The 19204-nt window shown below is 48.2% G+C and overlaps 1 protein-coding gene across 1 annotated transcript in view; it reads right to left on the bottom strand.

Moving 5' to 3' along the window:
- Positions 1-16715: 16715 nt before the first annotated feature.
- LOC144166407 (uncharacterized) overlaps positions 16716-19204 on the bottom strand; it is a 48071-nt gene continuing 45582 nt past the window's right edge. Inside the window, exon 7 of the mRNA XM_077695931.1 lies at positions 16716-17909. Coding sequence (XP_077552057.1) covers positions 17745-17909 — 165 coding nt within the window. The 3' untranslated portion in view covers positions 16716-17744. The remainder of the gene's footprint in view (positions 17910-19204) is intronic.

Genomic DNA, 19204 nt, shown 5'->3' with positions numbered 1-19204 from the left:
CCGGTGCATTAGCCCTTCTCACGCCCGATTGCTTAATTGCCGGTGCATTAGCCCTTCTCACGCCTGATTCCTGGCCAATCCCCCACGTGGGTATGTGCCATGTCAGCAGGAACGCGGCCAGGCAGCGAGCGCCCATCTCCCCCCGTTGCTAGGGAAGACGAGGAGCGCGCGCACCCGCAGCTGTTGCTATGCGGACGACGGCGGCGGACGATTCAGGCTCGCTCAAGAAGTGCATTCGCACTTAAAATCCTGGCTACGCGCCTGATAGGGCCGATGTGGTTCGAGACGACAGTACCACGAGCAAAGATAATAAAGGAGTAATATTGCAATTGGTTGCAATCTATCTCACGAAGGGCCAGGAAACAGTTCTGAATGAAATAAGTTTCGGAAGCAAAAGGCCCAATTTCAACGAGAGGAAAATTCCCACACCGGCTTTCTCAGTACTGCCGGAGGCCCGGCTGCGAAAATTGCATGGGAAGAACAATGTAAGCTGATCCGGCAAAATTCCTTAAAGTGTTTGCGCCAAGAGTAACAAAGCACCAAGAGGGGAATCGCAATAAAATAGAAGCCCAAGGGGGAGCTTAATTATTATTTCTGATATATGCAGACAAAAAAATCTGGTAGATCGACCAATTCATATGATGGCGGATGACCCAGCGAAGCTCTTTCAGTTTCGCTGGACTACACACACTCACGGAAAAAAATCACGTCTGAACGGAACGGGGCGCAGTGCACGAAACTGATGCGTGTTGCCGGTAAGAACGGCTGTGTGGCGTCCGACGCCCCACTCCCTCCTGCTCCCCGCGTTCCCGGTGCTGCTGCGCCACGTCCTCACACCCTTTCGGCGCATCTAATCAACCCCAGTGACAAAAACCTTTTTTAGGGGGCGTCATTATAACGCTAACGTTTTTGGTTTTTCGTTCCTTTTAATTGTCCAGGGGGCTCACAGGGCCGACCCGTTGCAAAGGTCATGACTAATAAATCATCGTCGCCATCATGAGCCGAGAGCCGAGGCATCACTATCATGAGCATAGAGCCCAGAGTTACTCAATATTGAGTAACTCTGCCATGGAGGAAAGAAAAGGCTGAGGCCATAGATTTTCTCACTAGAATATATGGGTAAACTCTATGGCCGACGCCACACTATCTCTAACCTGTACCTCGCTATGCCCTCTGTCATGTGTCAAGGGCACCCCCTGAGAGGGGGACGAATCAAACCCCCGTAAACAAGAAAGAAACGAACAAAGGAATGGCCATTTGAAGTGCGCGCCAGGAGCGCGCCAATCAGCAAGCGCCAGCGCCGACGCACCGAGGAATCATGGGCAAAGGTGGCAGCGCAATGGTTGGCCAATCAGGGAAGGCCACGCATGGGACAATTGGCGAGATTACCATATAAGGACAGGGAAGAAGCAAGAAGCCAATGGGAGTGCGCCACGAGAGAGCCCAGAGGGTATAAAAGCGGGACGCAGAAAGAGAAGGGGGAGGCAAGAAACCTAAGAAACCAGGAGGCGGCCGGAGCACGTGCGCTTCAACAAACGAGCCAGGGGGACGCGGCCAGGCCATCGACCACGCCATCCGAGCCTGGGCGGGAGCGGGCCGACTTCGCATCGGCACTGTCATCCTAGGTGCACCACGAACCCGTGTCTTCGTGGCCCCAGCGGCATCGGTCGGGCACCAGCGGCCAGCGTCCACGCTCCGTCGACGTTCGTCTCGACGGCCCCGAAAGGCGACGTTCGTGCCAAGCCTACCGGAACCTCCAGTGGCAGCGGCTACCAGGAGGTAGCCACCGAGGAAACACGCCGCCGAAGGGATGACCGCGCGCGTCGAACGCCGGCATCAAATCAAGGACCTCCAGCGAGAGCGGCTACCAGGGGGTAACCACAGAGGAAAGAAGTGAGGACGCGCGGAGCCCACGCCGTCCAAGGAGTGACCGCGCGCATCGAACGCCGGCACCGAAGAAGCGAGACGAGGACGGCTACCACCGAGTCGCGGCCACGCAAGGGTGCGACACGTCAGCGCCGACGATCGGGGTAGGCCAGTCCAGTAGGGACGCAGTTGTAAAGGACACAACTAGGGAGTTGTGGTACAAGAGAAATTAACTAGAACTTGATTGAGGAGTGTATTTGAAATAATAGTGTAGAACGTTATTGTAGAGACTTTTGGGTTAGAGTTGAGCTGTAGGTTGGGATCGTTAGTTAGAGATGTGAGTGTTTATCGTTTGTGTGTGGTTTAATTATTGAGTGCTTTGCGTTAGGGTTTTTTTTTTATTGTGCGGTTTTTTATGGGTGTTTTGTCAACTCGTCAACGGCTTCCCGGTGTCCATTGCTCCGAGCTGGTAAAGACCACCCCACCATCCGTTCACGTGACAAATAATTGGCGAGCCTGCCAGGATTGATTTATCCTCACCCAGGATATTTCCATCGGGCCCTGTCACGTGTCTTACCAGCTGGGAGAATGGATTGGGAAAGGTTGTTGACGTTGGTTCAGACGCGAGGTTTGAGCAAAGAACAGTTTGTCGAATTGTACAATGAAGAGAGCCGCAAAGTCAATCAGACATTGGATGCAAAGATTGAAGAATCTCGCAAAGCAAGGGAACGGCTTGAGGCCGAGGAAAGAGAGTTGCAGATTCATATGGTAGAGCTGGAAAGGTAACATGCAGAATTGACGCGGTGCCTCGAAGAAAAAGAACGCAAAAAGAACCGTGAACGCGCTGCACGTGAGACAGAAGGATTCCGCGGCGCTGACCTCTACGAGGCACGTGAGGAAGAAAGCACGCAGATCGGCGGCAGCGAAGGAGCACGTGCGTTTGATAGAACGCAGGTCGCGGATCACGATGAGGCCGCGAGTAAAAATAAACACAAAGAAAACGTTTGTTTGTTCGGACAACCTGCTGAGGAGAAAGTCGCGTTCGAAGCGCGAGACAGTGAACTGGGCGGGAGTGGTTCGACCGCAGGCCAGGCGCTTGGCAATGAGCCACCGAGAACACGCGAGTCGAGGACAGCTTTCTGCCGCATTATAGCTCTGACAACTCAGTTGATTTCAAGGTACCCGAACAAATAATGGTTGAGACTCAGGTGCCCGCCACTCAGTCCGCGGGAAGGGATACCATTCCTACAGAAGGTTTTAGTTCGGGTTCGTTAGAGGTGCGCATGAGTAGTGAGAGTAGCCTCACCCTCGAAACGGCTAGTGCGACGCTGTTAGACAGGGAAGCTTGTAGCTCAGCATCTGAAGTGTTCAATGCAGCCACTAGGGCGCAGCCGAGCACCGGGATTTCCGACCAACTAGAACAGCGACCTCAGTCCAAGTTCTGTGACGTCGATGAAGAGCTAGATCTAGAGAAGTGTGACAAGGAGGCAGTGCAGGGGCCAGTGATCCCAGGCAAAAGGACGTTGGGAGCTTCGAATAAGCAAGCGCAGGTACACTGCTGCAATGAAAAGCCTACAAATAAGCAAAAGAGAAAGCTGTGCAAGAAAGCACAGTCGGTCAGCAGTAGTCCGGTTGCGAAATGCGAGGGGTATGCCAGATTGAAAGGCGGTCGGTCTCGAAAATTTGCCCAGACAAGGCGCGGAGAAGGGCGAATGAACAGACGAGGCGCCAAGATGAGACAGGGTGAGAAAAACGCCCACAGTGACCACGAGACGGGTACCTCACGAAAAACAGGTGACGCGCTAAGGAGCTTGCGAGCTCGTAGGGGGCAAAAAACAGCGCGCAAGAGCAGAGTGGCAGGTGGAATAGTAAAGCGTTGGTTTCTAGCGCGACCATCGAACCAGGCTTTGTGCCACCGACACACGAGCAATATGAAGGAAGATAGTTGTGATAACCGATTGGATTGTGTAGCGAAAGTTGCTGAGTGGTTAAGGCGGAAGAAGGTGAAGATGAAGCCATAGGTCAACAAACCTGATGGAAATCATGGAGTCGACTTGGACAGAATAGGACCCATAACGGTGACGAATAAGTGGTGTGTTGTGGTAGAGCATACATGTTGTAGTATAGTGAAAAGGCAAGCTTGGTGTAGAGGTATGTAATAGAGATATGAATGATTGAGGGACGAAGTTTGTATTTGAGAAGTAGGTTGTGTATTAAAGTAAAGCACAAGTGTTGTAGTATCATGCGGATGAAAAGGCGTTGTAGGGGTATGACGTGTACATGGAAATGAGGTCGTTTAGAAGTGTATATAGATAAGGAGTGTTTGCTAGCTTGATAGTTATTGAAGTGTTTGATTTTTTGTGATGCTAGGGCAGACTGTATGAGTAGGTTGGTGTAAGTGAATGAACTGTCGATGTAGAAGTAGTGGTTGCAAAGTGCGGATTGAGGAGCAGGAGGAGGAAAAACGTTAATTTGTGTGGATTGGGGAGGAGTGTTGGGGAATAAGAGATCGTTGATATTTGATTTTTTATGATGTGCTAGAGCAGAGTGGTTGAGTAGATTGACGTATTGGTGAGGTGGTGAAGTGTGACTGAAAAGTGTTATGTGCTAAGTGATCTGCGCTGGTGAACAGTGGACTTATGAGAAGTCAGCAACGCTGGTCGAAAAACAAGACATCTGTAGCCAAGATGAAGCAGTTTTTTTGAGAAAAAACTCTTAAAGCAGGGGGTAATTGTCATGTGTCAAGGGCACCCCCTGAGAGGGGGACGCATCAAACCCCCGAAAACAGGAAAGAAACGAACAAAGGAACGGCCATTTGAAGTGCGCGCCAGGAGCGCGCCAATCAGCAAGCGCCAGCGCCGACGCACCGAGGAATCATGGGCAAAAGTGGCAGCGCACTGGTTGGCCAATCAGGGAAGGCCACGCATGGGACAATTGGCGAGATTACCATATAAGGACAGGGAAGATGCAAGAAGCCAATGGGAGTGCGCCACGAGAGAGCCCAGAGGGTATAAAAGCGGGACGCAGAAAGAGAAGGGGGAGGCAAGGAACCGAAGAAACCAGGAGGCGGCCGGAGCACGTGCGCTTCAACAAACGAGCCAGGGGGACGCGGCCAGGCCATCGACCACGAAATCCGAGCCTGGGCGGGAGCGGGCCGACTTCGCATCGGCACTGTCATCCTAGGTGCACCACGAACCCGTGTCTTCGTGGCCCCAGCGGCATCGGTCGGGCACCAGCGGCCAGCGTCCACGCTCCGTCGACGTTCGTCTCGACGGCCCCGAAAGGCGACGTTCGTGCCAAGCCTACCTGGAACCTCCAGTGGCAGTGGCTACCAGGAGGTAGCCACCGAGGAAACACGCCGCCGAAGGGATGACCGCGCGCGTCGAACGCCGGCATCAAGGACCTCCAGCGAGAGCGGCTACCAGGGGGTAACCACAGAGGAAAGAAGTGAGGACGCGCGGAGCCCACGCCGTCCAAGGAGTGACCGCGCGCATCGAACGCCGGCACCGAAGAAGCGAGACGAGGACGGCTACCACCGAGTCGCGGCCACGCAAGGGTGCGACACGTCAGCGCCGACGATCGGGGTAGGCCAGTCCAGTAGGGACGCAGTTGTAAAGGACACAACTAGGGAGTTTCGGTACAAGAGAAATTAACTAGAACTTGATTGAGGAGTGTATTTGAAATAATAGTGTAGAACGTTATTGTAGAGACTTTTGGGTTAGAGTTGAGCTGTAGGTTGGGATCGTTAGTTAGAGATGTGAGTGTTTATCGTTTGTGTGTGGTTTAATTATTGAGTGCTTTGCGTTAGGGTTTTTTTTTATTGTGCGGTTTTTTATGGGTGTTTTGTCAACTCGTCAACGGCTTCCCGGTGTCCATTGCTCCGAGCTGGTAAAGACCACCCCACCACCCGTTCACGTGACAAATAATTGGCGAGCCTGCCAGGATTGATTTATCCTCACCCAGGATATTTCCATCGGGCCCTGTCACGTGTCTTACCAGCTGGGAGAATGGATTGGGAAAGGTTGTTGACGTTGGTTCAGACGCGAGGTTTGAGCAAAGAACAGTTTGTCGAATTGTACAATGAAGAGAGCCGCAAAGTCAATCAGACATTGGATGCAAAGATTGAAGAATCTCGCAAAGCAAGGGAACGGCTTGAGGCCGAGGAAAGAGAGTTGCAGATTCATATGGTAGAGCTGGAAAGGTAACATGCAGAATTGACGCGGTGCCTCGAAGAAAAAGAACGCAAAAAGAAACGCGCTGCACGTGAGACAGAAGGATTCCGCGGCGCTGACCTCTACGAGGCACGTGAGGAAGAAAGCACGCAGATCGGCGGCAGCGAAGGAGCACGTGCGTTTGATAGAACGCAGGTCGCGGATCACGATGAGGCCGCGAGTAAAAATAAACACAAAGAAAACGTTTGTTTGTTCGGACAACCTGCTGAGGAGAAAGTCGCGTTCGAAGCGCGAGACAGTGAACTGGGCGGGAGTGGTTCGACCGCAGGCCAGGCGCTTGGCAATGAGCCACCGAGAACACGCGAGTCGAGGACAGCTTTCTGCCGCATTATAGCTCTGACAACTCAGTTGATTTCAAGGTACCCGAACAAATAATGGTTGAGACTCAGGTGCCCGCCACTCAGTCCGCGGGAAGGGATACCATTCCTACAGAAGGTTTTAGTTCGGGTTCGTTAGAGGTGCGCATGAGTAGTGAGAGTAGCCTCACCCTCGAAACGGCTAGTGCGACGCTGTTAGACAGGGAAGCTTGTAGCTCAGCATCTGAAGTGTTCAATGCAGCCACTAGGGCGCAGCCGAGCCTGCCGAGCCTCCCATCGACCACGCCATCCGAGCCTGGGCGGGAGCGGGCCGACTTCGCATCGGCACTGTCATCTTAGGTGCACCACGAACCCGTGTCTTCGTGGCCCCAGCGGCCATCGTCCACGCTCCGTCGACGTTCGTCTCGACGGCCCCGAAAGGCGACGTTCGTGCCAAGCCTACCTGGAACCTCCAGTGGCAGCGTCTACCAGGAGGTAGCCACCGAGGAAGCACGCCGCCGAAGGGATGACCGCGCGCGTCGAACGCCGGCATCAAGGACCTCCAGCGAGAGCGGCTACCAGGGGGTAGCCACAGAGGAAAGAAGTGAGGACGCGCGGAGCCCACGCCGTCCAAGGAGTGACCGCGCGCATCGAACGCCGGCACCGAAGAAGCGAGACGAGGACGGCTACTACCGAGTCGCGGCCACGCAAGGGTGCGACACGTCAGCGCCGACGACCGGGGTAGGCAAGTCCAGTAGGGACGCAGTTGTAAAGGACACAACTAGGGAGTTGTGGTGGTGGTGGTAAAAAACATTTTTTTTATTGAGCAGCCAAGGGAGCTGGAAAGGGACGTGGTCAGCCTCCTACGTCCAGGAGGCCGCGAGGCTGCGCCGAATCCAGGGCTCGTAGCACCAGGGCGATTTGATGCTCCGGCGCCAAGCTGGTCAGCGCAGACTCCCACTGCTCAAGGGAGGGGGAGTGAATGGGGTGGGGTTGGTGGGGACATGAATACACAAGGTGGTAGGTTGTGAGAGGGATGTCACATTGTGGGCAGTTGTGGGGGAAAATGGACGGAGATATGTGGGAGAGGATAGTGTGGTTGTAGAAGGTTTCTGTTTGTAGACGCCGATATATGTGAGCTTGGTGGTTGGAGAGACTGTGGTGTGGAGGAGGGTATGTTCTTCTGATGTGTGTGTAGTGCGCGAGGAGGGAGCTGTAGGTAGAGTCCAGCGGAGTTAGGATTTCATGGTCAGAGATGAGGCGCCCGGCGGTGTCGGTCCTTGCGGTTGGGAGTGCCCGGGTAAGGAGATCGCGGGCTGCGGCATGAGCCGCCTCATTCCCGGCAAGGCCAGCATGGCCTGGGGTCCAGACGATAGAAATTTCAATGTGTTCGGGAAGGTGTTGGAGCACAGGGAGGTCCTGGGGTGGTGCAAGGCCAGCTTGATACAGCCGACAGGCTTGTTGGGAGTCCGTAATGATGGTCAAGTATGGTTGATGCTGGTGTGTGGTAGTTGCATTGGCGATGGCAAGCACTTCGGCTGAGGTGACCGGCAGATTTCGATAGGTGACGGCTGTGGCCAGAGGGAGTTGTGGTACAAGAGAAATTAACTAGAACTTGATTGAGGAGTGTATTTGAAATAATAGTGTAGAACGTTATTGTAGAGACTTTTGGGTTAGAGTTGAGTTGTAGGTTGGGATTTTTAGTTAGAGATGTGAGTGTTTATCGTTTGTGTGTGGTTTAATTATTGAGTGCTTTGCGTTAGGGTTTTTAATTGTGCATTAAATGGGTGTTTTGTCCAACTCGTCAACGGCTTCCCGGTGTCCATTGTTCCGAGCTGGTAAAGACCACCCCACCATCCGTTCACGTGACACCCTCTCTCCCTGCCTGTTTTTTTTTTTTTTTTTGTAGAAGGACCCGTTATGTCGACCTGTTCGCGGGCATTTCCCGTCTCGAGTACAGTTCTAGCAAATTCATGTGTAGAATGCATAGAGCATACCCAGATAACGCAAAACGTCCTGAGGACGTCGTCAAATTATCCAAACGTCCTGCATCTTATTCTGGGCTTCCGGGGGACATCCACAGGATTAGATATTGTAAATGATCCCTCAATGGTCCATCCTAGAACTTATTTTGGATCACAATGGATTGCGAATGATCCCTAAATGATCCGTTGTATTACTTCTTCTGGATCACAATCCATATGGATGTGTGGCGCTGCTGTTACCGTGGATATTACACAGGTGCAGTAATAAATTATGCTATTTTATTACCAGTGAGGTACAGACCACCCCCCGCTTGTCTGTTTTTTGCGACAAGCAAACGACTCGATCGGGGGCTTTCCTATGCTGGATATAAAAGCAAGTAGGTAAGTGTTCACTCCCTGTTCCGCTTGCATCCCCTTGGTTTTCTTGCTCAATTCATTTGTGTTCCAAGTGTGACTTATGCGTATTTACTGTTTGTGTTGATTGATGAGCGCTCTGCCGATTCACATTGCCACGCGTATATACTGCTGCACACCCTATTTTAGGGTGTTAATTCCTTACACCTTTTTTTAGGGTGTTCACACGAACATCCTTTTTTCATCCATACACCTTTCTTCGCCAAAACACGTTTTAAAGGTGTTCGCCATGGGACAAGATTCTTACACCTTTTTCGGCCGAAAAGGGTGTAAGAAAGTTTAGTGTGTAGTGAGGCCTGTTGCCTTAGCTTGTACGTAACTTCAGACTAAGAAAAAAGAACATTAGTTTGTATCCTGGAAGTGTACGAAAATTGTCCAGCGGCATCATTTCGACGACGTTTTGAGGATGTACGCTGGACGGACAAACGGACCCCGATTGGACTGGCTGAGGATAAGATCTGGACAACCTGAGGATGCTGAAATGTCCGGAGTCGGACATCCTGAGGATTTACCCAGGTTTGTTTTGCGTTATCTGGGTAGAGGGGCTAGATCTGTGAATAGCTCCACTGTAAAACTCCCGAAAAAGAGCGTACACCTCTACTTCTTCGCGTGCTCATCTTTTGAAGGCGAAATCAACAATTTATGCTTAAACCCCAGCAGCTATTTTCAAGGTTTTTGTCTTAGTCTGATACCTTCAACAAAAGGCTCTTACTAGAAATCATCTCAGTGACTACCGTGTTCTTTGTATAATAAGGCGTTTTAAAAAAGTGTTCCACGAGCTTAATTGTTAAACGACCAGGAACAAGAAATTCTGCGAAGCTCTCTTACACGAGTGAACAAGCTTCACACGACCATACATGCTATTTCCGGATATCTTTTTCTTGCGTTGTAGGGTTAATTCGGCTAATTTCTGAGTAGTTTCTGTTTTCTGGGCCGTCTTTTTTTTTTTCTACCTGGCAACCCTGTGCCAATTCCCGTTCACTTCTTGCGCATGCGCACATGCCTCGCAGTCTCGTGCAGTGAAATGGCGCGTCCGCACGGCGAAAGAAGTGTACCCCCGCCAGGACCGCACTACCCCGAGTACAGAGGCGCCGAAAGTGCAGGTTGCAGCCGGAACCAAGCCCTTGCAACACATACGAACACCACCGACGCAGTGGCGACCAGAGGAGCAGCTGCGCAGCCGGCGCCCTCGGCAATATTTTTCAGACCCGTTCCCCCTGGCCTGAGCAAGCGTCAACGGCGGGACTTCCACAAAGCGCAGCTAGAGGAGTTCAAGGCGACGTGCGCGTTGCGAGCCTCGCACGACCGGCAGGGCAGCCAGCGGGAACCCACTGCGCGCGAAAGTGCGACTCCAGCAGTAAGCCTGCCTGTGTCCTGTTCCGCTGATGAATACCGTGAAGACCGGCGGACGCAATCAACGCCTGGAGCTGCCGCTGTGACGGCAAACGCAAGATCGTGTGACCCCACACCCCTTGACGTGGTCGATTTCAACGAAAGATTGAACGTGTTCCATCGAAAGGAGAAGTTTGGAACTCTGTACTATTTTGGCGGCCTGGGCCGCGGTAGGTTGCGTGTTTCCGGTGATACGGCTCCTTAGTGCGCTAATCATTGCTCTGTGACCCTGTACTGAAACTGTGGCCGTTGTCTACCTTTCAAATTCACGTGACTGTATTGCAGTGCTTTTTCTTTCATTCCGTGCCGTGCCCGCGCATGCCTGTATTCTTCGGGACGTTTTCGTCCGTTTCCTTTTTTTTCCCAAGAAGAGATTAAACCAGTCGTCCTCGCCTGAGTTCATCGCGCACTCAAGTTCACGTGTGCATTCTACGTAGAGATGGGCAGCTTTCTTTACACATAGCTTGCAGCCGTGCTGGTGTGCGCTAGCGCGATGCAAAGCTGTGAGCTTATCTGCCGCTCTTATCGCAAACAGCGCTGAAAAAATCCAAGAGCAGTGCATCGGACATGGCGGTGGTGACGTCCTGTGCAAGCCATGTCTTCGAAATCGGCGCGAGTAATTAAAGCTGAACCTACATAGCTGGCAGAGTTCATACGGAGCACAGGTCTTGTATCCTACAGCTCCATGGCAGGTCCATTGCAAGGATGCATGGAGCCTTAATGCTGATAGCCTCGATATAAGATTCGGACTGTTGACTGTCATCAAAATGACAGCCCTGCAGACTTTTAACTTTATTGAATTGATTCTCTTCATCAAAGGTGTTATGGCCAGAAGGTTCAGGACACTCTGGTGGCCATTTTCTCCAACACTTGTAAGGGCACATTTCATCTTATAACTAAAACTGCCTGTGCACTGAGGCCTTACAGCTATGAGTTGCTTACTCAAATTGCGGAAAACTCATTGTTAGTACACTTATTTGAGGAAAACGGCTTTGTTTGAGCTTTTTTTTTCTCCGGTTGGTTTTTTGTGGTGAACATTTATACCCATTCCTGCTATGTCTCAGGAACTCGGAGAAGTTCCGCGGACTCTTGATAATCCGGACGCGCTTAATTGTAATTTTCTTATAAGTGGTGTGCACGTCCCGGCAAATATAGATGGACGAATCCAATGGGAGAAATTGCTCGATAATTTAAGTCTGGAACTCATTGAACTTGTTAATTGGAAGTTGATTTGAATAAGTAGCATCAATGTGACTGTCACTTCTCGCAAAAATTCAAAATTTTTAAGCGCAAAAACAGGTGCCATGTTATGTAGTGATCTCGGCAGCATCACAACTGAACATCGCGCAGCTGATAAAGAGGGCGACCAGTTGAGACTTGCACCAGTGTATGCATGTCTCTTTTTTTGAGGTCCCCAACTTTCTTTGATACGCACGGCGCTGTCTGAGCAGCTTGTGGGGCGGATGCTTCAGGCTTTGATTTTACCAATAAGTGCCAACTGTTGTGGTAAGCCGTGTCGTACGCTCGACTTGGCGACGAAAGTTGAGATTCCGAAACAGGCAAGAAGGGGAGGCGTGTTGTGGAATACAGTTAAACCTCGATATAATGAAGTTGACGAAAATTCGCAATTTTTCGTTGCATGCAAGTTTCGAGTGAGACTCGCGTGAATGAAGCAGAAATGTAGCCGAAATGCTAGACATCTGTGAATGCGTACTAAATTCACTAAAGTAGTGCATTTTCCAGCCGATTTTTCAGAAAAAGCGCTGAAAACAGTGGCTCATCAGCGTAGTGAAATCGTCATGTCAAGGTTAACCGTTGAACGCCTTCATTACACAGAAGTCGCCAACACATGGGAATTATAAAAACTTCGTTAAATCCAGGAATTCGTTACATCCAGATTTAACTGCAATAACAATGCCATTATTGTGTTGGTGTAATATAGTATGCTTGGTTAATTTGAACCATTTTGCAGTGCTCATAGACTTTGTATTCACGGGAGTTGTCGGTATTTTTAAATAAATAAAGACATTTGAATCCCACTAAGCTGAAGCCAGATGAACTAAAAAATGTCTTTATTTAGAAAGCCAAGCTGTTATAATTGCTCCCTGATGATGGCCTTCTCTTCTCTGTCCAAGAAGCCAAGCTGTTCTTATTGACAAAGTTACTAGGTTCACGAGATTTTCCCTGAGCCCTACCCGATCACTATCAAACATGCTTATTAAGCATCCATGAAGCTGCGTCACCGGCGACCAGAAACTACACCGCAGAAATCGGCGAATGCTCGCTGGAATTGAGTGCAGGTATTTCGAGGTGCGCAAAAGAGGATGTATCAGTAAATACTCGTACAAAAATGCTTGTGAGGCAACTAGGTGTGTATGGCTGTAATAGCACTACTTGCCGAATGTTTTTTCGAAGCCACAACACGGTAATTAAGAATGCGGTTTGTGCTTATAATGATGACGTTTGGATTTTTATGGCGCAAGGCCGACTTAGGGCAAAGAGCGCCAAAACAGTTTATATATGAGAGATGAAGAGGTAAACACTAAGATCGGTTAAAAGAACAAAAGTAAAATCAGTGACAGACAATGAGGATGGTTGGTGTGGAATAAAGAAACTTTACACAGGTAGAGTTCCTCTTCAGTTAGCATGCACCAGAATTAGGGCACACTCGAATTTGGCAAGGCTTACACGTGTTAGGCTGTTTTGCACGGTTTCGGCGTCGGGCTAAAAATTTCGAGTTTCCATGTCATGTGGCAGAGCCAGCTTTTAATGCTTTATTGCTTGCAAATTTCAAATATTCTACGGCTTCAAACCCTTTCAATGCTGACACTGTTCTGAGAATCGAATATAATAGGCGACACTAATCGCGAAGCAAACCAAGTTTTGAATATTTGCACACCTCTACATATCAATCAGGCTTACTTACACAGCTCTACCGTCGTGTGAAAATTCCTCCCCCCCCCCCGCAGAAAAAATGCATACCATGTGGTTTTAACACCAATTTTTCTTGCGTAGATATCCAGATGAGAAATTCTAGGGCAGCCTCATTTCCACAACCACTCACACATCAAACTTACAACTGCTTACGAAGCTCGGAGTTTATAATATTTAAAATGATGATGCCCGTTCCCAAAGCTCACTCTGACCATTCATTTGGTGTCATGTTTACCTTCAAGGGGCTGAAAAACAGGTTGCGGAGATTTTTTATTGGCCAAATAATTTTTAGTTCAAAATAATGTTCTCAGCCTCAAACTAATTAATTGGTGTTTTTGTTCTTGTTTAACAAGAAATGGCTATTAGCCAGTTTGGGCGTAAATAATTAGCCCTGGCTGCTGTTTTGCCAATGCTTTTGTTTTCCTTTTGCGATGCAAAAGAAGATATCGCAAGTCACGATTCAGATAGAAAAAAAAACAAACAAGAAAAACAGGAACTGCGATTGAGAAAAATGCGTAGAAGGCATAATTTAATTTCCTACCATTGTGCGCACGAAAGTCGCGGAATGGTTTGGTCACGTCAACTGCACTAACAGTTGCAGTATTTACAGCCCGTGCAGTCAGCCTAATTTAATCTCCTGACCTGCACTTGTACCCTAGAGCGAACGCATATACCACTATGAAGTCAAAAGAATAGTGCATCCTTGTAGCACACGAGGCAGCCTATTCAGTTTCACTGACAACCTGAAGTTTGTATTTTTTTTTTTTTCGGAAAATGTGCTGAACAAAAGTTGAGAGAGATGATTTCTTATCTCACTGTTTTGTTTTTACGCCACCACATCAACAAGCTCCACTAATTGCCCTTTAACGCCACATGTAGTTTGCGACATTATATAATTGAAGCACGAAAAACTGATTCCTCCCTTACTGAACAACTACTACTCCCCCGAGTGGCATTTTTCTGTTCTCAGCTCTTCAGTTTACCGATGTAGGCCTGCTTGCTTTTAAGCTGTAGTGTCTATTAGTTTATGCGGTCAACGAGCTAATCAGGATTAACTTTGCACGAGTTTACTTTCAGGTTAGCTTGTCATTATTTCCCAGAATTCTGAATATCTTTCCGTATCGCTGCCTAACCTTTATTATAGTTGTAGGCAGGCCAACCACTGGTCAAAAATTGTGGTTTTTCTGTAGGATTTTCTGAAAATTTTACTCACTATTTCTTTTACTGTAGACACCACGCGTTATCATGGAGGTCATAAACGTAAACCCAATGGTTGGCTATTCTAGTACAACTAACAGCTAATGGTATTGTGTCTACTAGTGTTGAATGCAGTCAACTTTGTACAGATTTAAGTGACCCCTGACACAAATTTTGAGCAGCACAAGAACAGATAATAGTGCCAAAATATTAACCAATTTTGCTCGATAAGTGTAACACCTTGATTGATAAAATAAGGTTCAACAGTATACATAATATGTGAAGCGTAAAAGATAACGCATATTCACAACTCTGCGTAAATCTTAATGTGTCTCCGCTAACAAAAAACAAATTTGAGTGCAAAAATGCCTCAAAGTCATGGATGGTTACAGCACTGTTTGAAAGAACTGCACACACACAAAAAAGATTTTTTTCCAGATGTTCGATGTTAAAGAGTTCAAGTAAATGCAAGAGTAAGCTAAACAATAGCTTGAATTAATTGCCACATTGAGTGATTTTTCAAATATCAAATGCAGTCACATGAATCTGGGAGGACATCAGAAAAATAATGTGCACGAAAGATTCCCGGATTCAACTGAAGGTGGTGCACTCAGCTAAGCATTTTGTGCAGGATGTGTGGTGCCACTTTCAGACATGAACCCTTGCAACTTAAACTGACCCCTTAATGTTTTCCGTAACATTTTCCCTCAGAAAGTTGCTTCCTGAAAAGTCACAAAAATAGTGTCTCAAGGATCACCAGAACGTGCCACGTCTCTTACACCGCTCGAAATAAAGTTGATGATGATGGTAATGTTTGAATGTTAATGGCAGAAAATAAAGTTATATTGCTATTTACTAAAGCTATCAGAATGCTTAGGAAACAACAAAATGAGCCCAAGCTTGTTAAACATGAACTTTATTATTTTTTTCGGCCAATTAATGTCGCTATTTCGCAAGCTGTCAATGTAGTGTTACAAAAACAAACTTAAAACATTACACTGACAGCTTGCTAAATAGTGAGATTAATTGGTCAAAAAAAAAAAATAAAGTTCATTTTTAACAAGTTTACGCTCATTTTGTTGTTTCCTAAGCATGTTTTAGGCCAATGAATTAATGTCACTATTTGGTGAGCTGTCAATGTAATGTTACAAAAACAAACTTAAAACAGATTACACAAGCAGGATTCGCCTGTGCGCACAGTTTGCCACAATCGAAACAACAATCACATCGCCAATACTGAGAAGAGAGCAGGGAATTGGAAGATCCCTCCTTTAGTTTCAAGTTCCTCACTGACAGCAGCATGGTTTTTTTTTTTTTATTGAGCTAGAGTACAGCAACACATGAAGTGCTGAATCATTTGAATAAAATAAAGCTGCCCATTTTCTTTGTGGTCCCTTAGCTCATTATGAGCGAGCGAGAAAGTACTCCAGTAAAAATTGGCCAACACTTACCGATCACAGAAGGAACTTTCAACAAGCAATGGCAAGTGGATTCGTGCTCTGACTGAAACATATATGGTTGTAATTGTTGTATTCTAGTAGCTTGACAACAAGAGAGAGAGAGTAGTTTTAAATACCTCCACGACGGCCTCATAACTGACATTCCACGTGTTGCATTAACCGGTCAGCAACAAACAGCATTGAAAATGGTATGTCACAGTACATACAAATTGTCGAGAAAACCCTAAATGTTAGCGACTGCATAACAAACAGCAAGAAGAAGAGCAGTTCAAGAATGGCTACTCAGTGAAATGTCGCAGGTATCGACAGTTACAACAGCTAGATGCTGTCAACATTCAAGCCCTAAACAAACAAAGCGTCGGGGCAGAGATCACAATTACAATTAAGAATGCCGACTGAATGACATGGGAATGAGAATAGAGCACTTCTGAACACGCAAAAAAAAAAAGTGCACTTGTGAACAATGTTCAGAATGACTAGGAGTCATGTGCCACATTGGAGGGAAAAAAAAATGGCACGTGAAAATGACGCCAAAAAACCTCAAACATAGATGTATTACTACTAACAGCAGTTTCTTTTTTATGTACTACTAACAGATAACACAGAGCTGCTGGAGAAACATTCCGTAAGCTACTACTGATGTCGCTAATTGCTAATTAGACTTACATAACATGTAGGGCATGTCAGGAAAAAAAGAAAGGAACGAACCTAGTGTGATGACAGCCTCGCAAACAACCAAGACAGAAACATGCAAGAACTGGGAACGACTTTCCACATCAGCAACCCTCTCTGATATGAACGACACAAAGGCACCTCTGTGCAGCAACATCTAAGTAGCCCCACTCCTACGCGTGTATTCGTATCACAAGGAGACATTAACAGTGAACATTTCTTCCCGCAATCACAGAAACATCACCGGGTAAAGTTCAAAAAACGGTCAGCAGAATTGTCTGGATGCTGCTAAAAAATAATGTCACTGGAATGGTTACTCGATGAGTGAACAGCATAACCTGTGAAGGTCTGGGCATCAGATTGACCCCTGAACAGCCACAATTGAGACTAGGCAACAACACGCGATCAACATAGTTAGTACAGTTCCACTGGAACAGTGTACAGATTTCCTCAGGTCTCAAAATCTGGGGAGATGTCAAGAGCGCAACATTTCTTTCCCACAAACCACCAACAAAGGTCGTCTGGACACTCCCAAAAATAATGCCACCAAAACGCTCAGTCAACAAGTGGATAATCTAACCAATTATGGTCTGGTAATCCCTAGCTTCGGCTGAACAGCCACGGTTCATACTAGGCAACAACACGCAATCAACACAGTTAACACCGTTCCACCGGAAGCTACAGCACGACTGCGTTTCGCACAGCGCTCAGAGTTCCTCAGTCCAAAATCTGGGGAAATCTAGGGAAATGTCAAAAGCACGATGACACTCGTTCCACAAAAACCACCCATAAAGGAGGCCATCTAGACGCCACCAAAAAATAATGTCACCAGAACGCTCACTCAACGCGAGTGCAGTCTAACCCATCGCGGTTTGGGCGTGATCGGAATCTCACGCCTCTGCTGCGATTAGGTAACAACGCACACTCAACATCATTAGTACAGTTCCTCTGGAAGCTAGAAACAACCACGTTCCACATGGCACCCAGATTTCCTCAGGTCACGCAATCTGAAGAAAACTTCAAGAGCGCGGCACTTCTTCTGCAGGAACCGCCAACAAACGTCACCAAATCTGGGGAAACGTCCAGAGCACTAATCTTATGCACAAATGACCAGCTGAGGTCGAAGCCTCGCCATCTTCTCTCAGAGTCAAGAAAGAAGACACCGGTGAGACCGCGGAAGAAGGAACGTCTGGTGTGCTCCAAGGAGTGTCGAGGGCGACAAGACGTAGCGATCCCCGAATAAGACGCGTCCACATCTCGTCACCAGAAGAGAGGAGGCTGAGGACGCGGCCTCCGTCAGCTGGCGTGCAGCGAGGAGCTCAGGGTCTTGAGGCTGACGATGCGGCGCCTAGGGTAGAAGCGCATCGAGTCAGGCAGCCGTCGCTGGCAGCGCAGAAGCACCATCACCAATGCCCCCATGGACAGCACGAAGGCGCACAGGAGCAGAGGGGGGCCATTGCTCTGTGGGGAAATGAGAGAAAACCATTCGCACGTTCATCATCATCATCATCATCATCAGCTTGTTTACGCCCACTGCAGGCCAAAGGCCTTTGCCATAGATCTTCAATCATCCGGGTCCTGTGCTAACTGCGACCAATTTATCCCCGCAAACTTCTTGATCTCATCTGCCCATCTAACTTTCTGCCGCCCCCTGCCACGCTTGCCTTCTCTAGCGATCCACTCTGTTACCCTTAATGACCAGTGGTTATCTTGGCTTCGCATCACATGCCCTGCCCATGCCCACGCACGTTAACATTGCTAAGCCTGCAGGCCTGAAACTGCATATACCTGCGTTAGAACGGTGGTTTTGGCTAGTTGGTGGTGCATACTGACGACAGCGCCTTGTGTCGTCGTTTCCTTGTCCCGACTTTTAGCACTGTTTCGAATTTCAGTCTGCATATACCGTATTTACTCGATTCTACGCACCCCCTTTTTTCCAAGATTGCGATGCCCAAAGTCAAGGGGGGGGGGGGCTTAGATTTGAACAACCTAAAATGACTTCCCACCCCTCCCCACATACACATACACTTTTCGCGGCAGTAGCAAGATGAGACTGGCGCAAGGAATAATTATTTTATACAGCAAACATTTAACAAAGTAGGCAGAAGCAGCGAACTCGCCATTGACATCTGATACTCAGTCACTCTCAATACCACTTGAGTGTGTAGCACCGCTTGAGCCGCTGCTCTCAGTATCCCACAGCATGTTGTCTTTCGTTCCACCAAACGTTTCTTTTTAAACGACTCAAGTGCAGTGAAAGGCTCAAAACAGATTGGGAAAGCGCGGTTGGCAGCCTGGGCCGTATTACTTCTATAGCCTGGGCAAGGCGTGCTTGGATACACAGCAAACCTTTTTTTCCAAGTTTTTTTTTTTTGACAAAGTATGGGGGGGAGGGGGGGGTGCACAGAATCGCGAAAATATGGTATTAGGCTCGCTGTAAAAAAAGATCCTTGGGCACTTAACTCTGCTTACGTGCTCTGAAGGCAAAAAAGGCCTGGTGGTACTTAACAACTTCACTGCAATGTTGCATTTGCATGACTTTGTTCACTTTTGTTTCTTTGTCTTTTGGCACAGATTAACTAATAGACCTTCTGTTCTGCTGCACCCTGTACGCGTGTCTCTCTTTGCTTTCGTGTCTTTCCCTTATGGCACGAATTACGGTAGCAAGCAGACTGGCACACGCCGCAGCTTTCCTAGATCCAAGGTTCTGTGCAGCTGGTGTTCACATGTTGCATTCACGTGCTTTCACATTTAGG

The sequence above is a fragment of the Haemaphysalis longicornis genome, unplaced genomic scaffold (genome assembly GCF_048455015.1).
Source record: "Haemaphysalis longicornis isolate Haplotype H1 unplaced genomic scaffold, Haemaphysalis longicornis Haplotype H1 scaffold_17, whole genome shotgun sequence".
Lineage (NCBI taxonomy): Eukaryota > Metazoa > Arthropoda > Arachnida > Ixodida > Ixodidae > Haemaphysalis > Haemaphysalis longicornis.
Note: the sequence above shows the minus strand (reverse complement) of the source record. Positions and strands in the feature narration are given on the sequence as shown.